At 50.5% G+C, this 7,277-nt stretch overlaps 1 protein-coding gene across 2 annotated transcripts in view; it reads left to right on the top strand.

The window, feature by feature from the left end:
- LOC102205506 (DNA (cytosine-5)-methyltransferase 3B-like) overlaps positions 1-7,277 on the top strand; it is a 45,238-nt gene that overhangs the window by 17,069 nt on the left and 20,892 nt on the right. For both annotated transcript variants that reach the window (XM_005752134.1, XM_005752133.1), the window contains exons 3-8: positions 3,190-3,340; positions 3,894-3,970; positions 4,058-4,192; positions 4,652-4,795; positions 5,709-5,867; positions 5,942-6,049. In XM_005752134.1, the coding sequence (XP_005752191.1) occupies positions 3,190-3,340; positions 3,894-3,970; positions 4,058-4,192; positions 4,652-4,795; positions 5,709-5,867; positions 5,942-6,049 (774 nt within the window). The remainder of the gene's footprint in view (positions 1-3,189; positions 3,341-3,893; positions 3,971-4,057; positions 4,193-4,651; positions 4,796-5,708; positions 5,868-5,941; positions 6,050-7,277) is intronic.

The following is a 7,277-nucleotide window of genomic DNA, read 5'->3' as shown; positions in this document are numbered from 1 at the left end:
AGACAGTGGTGTATTGATGGGACGGGTCAATAACACACCCACGCGCACACGCACACACACACACACACACACACGCGCACACACGCACACACACACACACACACACATGCATAATCTCTCTAGGTGTTACATTATTGTCTGAACATCATTTGCAGTCAGTCTTGCTGTCACGTGGGCAGAGTGGGATTAAGGTGGAATCGGTCCTTTCAGTGGGACGCTGGAGTTCGTGTTCAGGCAGAGCAGGGAGGGCGCTGCACGAACTCACGTGTCCGGCTCTTCTGAAGCGATGCCGGGAGAAGGAGCAACGAAAGCATTCCCGCCCGCCTTCGTGTCCTCGCCGCTCGGATTCCTCGTCGCTCCTGTATCCTGACTCGCTGCCAGCGCTGCAGATTTGTCACGCGCGCTGCTTTTCTTTCACGGCTGTAGTTTGTTGAGTCAGATGTTGACTTCAGCTGTTGCTGAACATGCCCGATGCCTGAGTACACAGACTCAGCGTTAGTTCTCCATTATTTTAGTCTCTGCACCGTCTCAAGCTCACACAGAACATGTTTTTGTAAAGTCCTCGCTGGAGACAGACAAAGACACTTTCAAATCAGAGTGCTCAGCAGGTGATTGGATGAACCAGCTGGATATGTGTGACCAGTCAGATGGTGTCCCACCAAAGCTGGGCACAAAGTGAGAAGATGAAACGCCATCAGTGCTGTTCTGGAAGCCTCGATCTTCTCACGGTGGAGTCAGGCCAAATGTTTGGTCATTCATAACATACATGACTAATGCCACGCTGGATTACATGAACCGCTGGTTTCCAAACCGTGTGCCGAAGCAGACTGGTGTGCACGGGACAAGTCCAGGTGTGCCTTGGAATGAAAACTATACAGTCATCTGCTGTCATGGATCCAACGCTCTTCAAAGGAGTGCTGGTCCTGCACCAGAGACTCCAAGATCCTTAACTGAGTGTGTGACAGTGTCTGAGATAACGATTAGAACAATTACAGGAGTCGTGCAAAGCGCAGATGCTGTAAATGGGCCGTCGCGTGTGCGAAAAGAAAGCGATGGCAGCCAGGTGACGCAGTTTTACAGTAACGTGCACGAGTCCTTGTTTTTCCTAAAATAAGCCGTCCTGTCCGGCAGTTTCATGAAGCACAGAGTCCTGAACCATCGCTGCTTTCTATGTATCTGCTTCAAAATCGGTGCAGTGATTGATTGAAAGGTGACAGCGTTCTTCTGACCAGCTTCAGCCTCAGGATTTGTTTAGACACCCGAAAACGAGTAAAAACACAGAAGAAGAAAAGACCTTCGGAGACCTACTGCTCAGCGCCTTTAAACCTGCCGTGACCTGCCCTCTGTTCTTCCTGGGCAGTGTGAAACCCACTAATGGGAACTCTTGACCTTTTGACCTCGGGTTTTCTGATTGGTGGACTAAAAATCTCAAATATGTAGAATATGTTAGGAAGAAGGAGAAGCGGAGGACATGATTTAGTTTGTCTATAAATGTATCTGCAGCTGTAAACGATGGTCCTGATGTCACAGTCGGGTCGGACTGGAGCAGCCAGGGATCAAACCACCAACGGTACAGCGTCGCTATGACTACGCCCGCTGTAACCGTCGCAGTTGTGTGGTGTCTCTTTAAGACAAGCTAACTTAAAGTTTGACTTAAAGTAACAGGTTGTGTGAACGAACGCTGCTCGCTTCACGTATGATGAGACAGCAGCCGTTCAACGCGGCGCTCATCCACCTGTCAGTGAGGTGGTTCTCACCGCCCCAGGTGGAGGCGCAGATGTGTCAGTGTTGCTCGTGAACAGCTGTGCCTGAAACACAGCTGTGGCCTGAAGCTAAACACGGTGGGTGGATTCTCCCAGATCAAAGAGTAAAACTGTGTAAAAGGCAGCGAGGCTTTGGACTGTAGTTACACAACATCCTCGTGCCTGATGGCTTTTTGTTTGAAGTGCTTTTATTTAGCTAGCAACAAAGAAAACTGCTGACATGTCAGTGTTTGGACTTGTAACCAGGCTGTGTTTAACGCTGCAGACCTGCCTGCAAGACCCACAAGACCACAGAGTCTCAGCTGACACACACACAGAGCGCAGCAGTACGACACGGACAGTAAGCTAACGTATTGGATGCTGGAGATGACGGATGACCCAGTTGGAACGGCACCAAACGTCTGCGGCAGTCAGGAGATTAGAAGCCTGAACAAGTCCTGACTGCACCGCGTCGGCTGCCCGCTCTCAGCTCAGTGTCAGGCGCGCTAATCGTTTGTCACGTGACGCTTTAATGGCAGCCGTCACAGCGGTGAGGCCAGAGGCTCCGTGAGTGTTTGCCTGAGTATGACCTGAGGCTTCGGGAATGTGGAGCGTTGGTGTCGGCACGTCAAGCACGCCGTCGTCATGCAGAGCCCTGTGTGGGCTGCAGGGTCAGGGTGGCGTGCGCTCGCGTCACAAACTTCAGGCTTTAACGTCACTGAACTTAAAATCTGGGAGTTGGAAAAGTTGCTTATTGGAACAATGCAAAGCAGCACAGTGCTGTGCAGAAGTCCTGAGCCAGCCCTCGTTTCAAGGAGCCAGACTTTCTGAAGGTCTTACAAAACCTTTGATTTGGCTGATCTTGTGCTGGACTATTTTCATTTAATTATGAAGGCATCTGCACATAACAGACACACGGGCAAAGATTTTCAACACATCGTCTGTTCCTGTTTCGTTAGTAGAGTCTGTCAAAATCTCACAGTTTAGTATTTTTAGACAAACAGGGTGATTCCCAAAGAGCAGTTACCTGGAACCCTGGGATATCTCTGTGTGCAGCATGTCCTTAAAAACATGTGAGAAGAAGACGGTAAGGGCCAAAAACTAAGAACTGACACTGGAGATGATCAGCTGATCATCTGCTGGTCACCAGCGCTCCCGCTGGTTTTAGGCCAAACTTTTACCGTTTACGGTTCCTGAAAGCATCGACTCTGTGCGCCGCAGCCAAGTCTCAGGTAATAACAGTGACAAACTGAGTAAAAGGTAACAGGAAGTGAAATGTAAAATAAAATGTTTTCTGTGGAGCTCCATCATCTCTCTCTTCTCTCCGGGTGGAGGGCTGATGGAGCGATGGCGTCTCTGTGGGGCGCCTCTGCCACTCGTCTGCGTCCCGCCTCACTCCGAGGCTTTATCTCAGATAACAGTGTTTGTGATTCTGTTCTGTCTCCAGGCAGCGGTGAACGGGGACACGCCTCCAGCTGAGGGCCTGTCCGAGAATGACAGCGGAGTGGAACTGACCAATGAGAACAGCCCCCTGACCGCGGCCGAGCCGCCTTCACCCTTCAGCCCCAAACAGAACGGAGACGCTGCCTCGCCTCAGGGTAACTCACGCCACTCGTCTTTACGCCGTCACTTATTTCATGTGAGACCTTTATTTTGAAGGTTCGCTGGCTTCCTGTGTGTTTGCGGACAGAAACTTCACATTAAAAGGGAAAATGTGTGAATGATTACAGCTGCCTGTGAGGTCACGCGTTTCTCAGACTTACACTTCATGTTTCTGCTGCGGCGATGATTTCCTGCTGTCAGCATGATGATGATGATGATGATGATGATGAGCTGCATTTCTTCAGATTAAGTTTCTGCTTCAGTTCTTTAAAAGTCACGAGAACCTGGAGCCTGACGGAGCGATGCAGCGTGTCTGCGTCTTCACTTATTAAACATTTAGTGCATTTTTAATCACTTAACTGAGATGTTTATGTTCTGCTGTGTGAGGTTTTGTGTTTGTTCTTGAAGCTGTTGAACTGGCGAAATCGTCACGTTTAAGCTCTTTGACTTTGGCAGCCGTCTGCCCGGCGACGCCGTCCCGCGAAAATATTCAGTTTCTCTCGGACCATCTGTCTCACCTTCTGTCCATCTGTTGTCTTCCCGCCACAGATGGTAACCAGTGCTCGAGGGGAAGCAGGAAGAGGAGCAGGAAGAGACGCGAGGACGAGGAAAGCACCTGGGACTCGGTACGACTCTCGCGTAGGAGCTTTTCACCGCCCTGTGATTTAGGCGAGAGCAGAGGGGACACTGGTCTGGTGTTTGTCTCTTTGCAGGACAAGTCTTCAGGAGCGTCTCAGGGCTTGAGACAGACGCCTCGACCCAGAACCATCTTCCAGGCCGGCCTGACGCCGCACGCACACGGCAAGCCTCGCAGACAGAGCCGCAAACAGGAGCACGGCACGTCTCCGGTAAACTCTCGGGAATGTGCAGCCATTAAAAACATAAAACATGTTGTCCACGCGGCGAGCTTAGATGCAGCTGATCTTCTTCTAGAATACAGAAAAAGATATTTGGATTTATGAAAGTCTGCAAAACGTTAACGGCTCGACTGACTCAGCGACCAGCAGGGGGCAGCAGGGAGGGGACAATGCAACAAGCTGCACAGACACACATCCATCCACCTCAGGGTGGGGTAGCGGTGGTGCTGTCAGTTTGCAGCCTGCAGAATCGCTTCTCCTCCTTCATCCTCACTTCTTTCATAAAAGAGTTTAACAAAGACGCTTTTTATTCATTTTACTTTGCGTTTGAATATTTGGTCAAAGCGGGATGATGCTGCCGACTCATCACAGCTCCAGGATGATTGTTGCTGTCGAGTCTGTGCTCCTCCCACTTCTTCCTCTGTCAACCTTCCCTCTCCCTGCCCTCAGTGTCCCGGGAATCCTCGGGCACCTGCGGTCGGGTCCGGCGGGGTCCCGGAGACCCCTCGACTGGAGCTCATGGAACAAGACTCCAAAGACTCGGCCCAGAGCACCAGCACCTTGTCCAGCTCCGAAACCAAGCAGGAGTACAGCGTAAGTCCACATGAGTGCAAATCTCCCCGTTTGTGATGACGTGATCAGTGCGGTTCTCATCCTCTGTCTTCAACAAGATTTAGCTCCTCCCCTTTTAAGGCCACTTTCAAACACAGGGCGACCTGTGCTGGCTTCCTCTTGGATATTTTCTCATTGATAATTAATGCAACAGCTGTGGGCTGCTGCGTTAAACCACGTCTCTTCTGATTGGCCACACCTCGTAGACAGACAGGTTGAACAGGAGGTGGGCGGGACTTCAGACGGCTCATAATGTTCAGTTTTTTTCTGCTGTTGGTACTGTATGATGTCACAGAGAGTCAGTACGGCTGCTGTTTAGACTTTTACAGAAGGGCAGCCAATCAGGTGGAACCGGTGGAGTCCAGGAATAATAAACGAAGCTGGAAATGACCCGAGGAGTCCACGTGGAAACTCGTGATGGAAGCTCTGAGCTCAGAGGAGCCACTCCGTCAGAGGGGCGTAGCATCCACGCAGCCCGCTGGGCTGAAGGGTCACATGGCCCGGGCTCCACCAGCTGCTCGTTAAAGAGCCGCTGCCCCGGGAAACGGCTGTGATGTCATCAGTGATGAAGTCTCTGCAGAGGAAGCAGCGTGTCTTCAGCCGACGTGGACGAACACACATTTTGTTTTAGTCTTTTTTATTATATTTGCACCACAACAGAACAGAGTCAAACTACAAACCAACTAAGTGGGAGGTCCGCAGGTTTAGGGAATGCTCGCAGACGTGACCGGCGTCTGATAACGCTTTGACGTTCACGTCCACGATGAGGAGACTTTGCTGTACGAAACGTCTCGCACTGATTTCACCCGACTTTAATCTTTGATTCGTCTTTAATTAACAGAAAGTGACGATGCTCGTGAATGAACTCAGCACTTCCTCCCGTGTCTCTGTTTAGGACAACAAGGGCTTCGGGATTGGCGAACTGGTCTGGGGGAAGATCAAAGGCTTCTCGTGGTGGCCGGGGATCGTGGTGACGTGGCGAGCCACCGGCAAGCGGCAGGCCAGCCACGGCATGAGGTGGCTGCAGTGGTTTGGGGACGGGAAGTTCTCTGAGGTGAGGAGGCGCAGAAACGCTGTGGCGTCGGGATGGCGGGACGTGTGTGTTTGATGCCGTGTTCTCTGCTCCAGGTTTCTGCAGACAAGCTGGACTCCCTCACCGCCTTCCCCAAGTTCTTCAGCCAGGCTTCCTACACCAAGCTGGCCTCGTACCGCAGGGCGGTGTTCCAGGCGCTGGAGGTCAGTGTCAGGGTTGGCTGCTCCCTGTATGTCACATGATGCACCTGTTACCTGCGGTTCTCTGCGTCATATGAGCCTCGTGTGACAGCAGACCTCCTCTGAGACTGTTTCCTCTTTCTTACAGCGGTTACCCAAAGCTAGTCGATTCTGATTGGTTCTTTGTTTTGGTGTGCAGCTTTATTGACATCTCATCTAGTTTTAAATGACCGTGCGCAGCATTTCTGTCATCAAACAAGCAAAACAGAGTTTGTGACTCATCTTAAATAAATGTGGCCTGGAGGTGTGTAACCATGTGGCCAACCTTTAAATGCGCCCTGCCTGCGTCCTGATTGGATGTTTCTTTTTTATTAACTTGGGGTTCCTGTCTCCCCCGACCCCACGCCCTCGGGGTCGTTCACTTAATATTATGTAACATAAACAATAAACATGTAAAATTTTACAGCTGTAGGTCCCAGTGTCAGAAACCAGAACCAGCGACATGCAGACAAAACACACACAGGATCACATGTGTGTAACTGTGTTTACTAGGGGTGCAACGATACTCGTATCGATATTGAACCGTTGGATACAGTGCTTTCAGTTCAGTACGCATATGTATCGAACAATACAACATTTGTAATTTATTTTATCAGCTTTCCTTCTGACGATGCTGTCTGTGTTGAGCGCTCAGTGGATCTGTGTTCGACTACTCTGCCTAGGCTGCACTGTCGAGCGCAGATCCACTGAGCACAGGGCAAGCTAGCGAGACAGAAGCTAAGCTCGTTGCAACATGGCAAATTGAACCTCCCCCACCCTCATTCAGATCTGGCGTTTGGAACTATTTTGGTCTTCATGTGACGTATGACCCTGAAGGTAAGCGCGTCATGGACTAAACTAAAACAGTATGTTGGATGTGCCACGCAATGCTCAATTACATGGGTGGGAACTAGTGTGTTAGCGCAGTTAGCTTGTTAACGTGTTGGCCGTCTAGCCCCACGCACGGGGCGATTCGCGGTAGCTCGTTAACGGAGATTTGCCGTGTTGTGGCGTTAACATCATTTCAGATTAACGCTGACAGCACTAGTGGGAACACAACGAATATGACTGCACATTTACTCCGACAGCATCCTAGTGCAAAGACAAAAACAACAAGCATGCTACGAACTTTACCCGAGTCATTTAGACGGCCGTTAGCACAGGATTCTCCTTATATGTTTAATATGCTGCTGAGAATATAGCCCAGAAGAAG

This window comes from Pundamilia nyererei, unplaced genomic scaffold (assembly GCF_000239375.1).
Source record: "Pundamilia nyererei isolate P.nyererei 1_Seehausen unplaced genomic scaffold, PunNye1.0 scaffold00346, whole genome shotgun sequence".
Lineage (NCBI taxonomy): Eukaryota > Metazoa > Chordata > Actinopteri > Cichliformes > Cichlidae > Pundamilia > Pundamilia nyererei.
The sequence above is the reverse complement of the archived record's forward strand: the minus strand, read 5'-3'. Positions and strand labels throughout refer to the sequence as shown.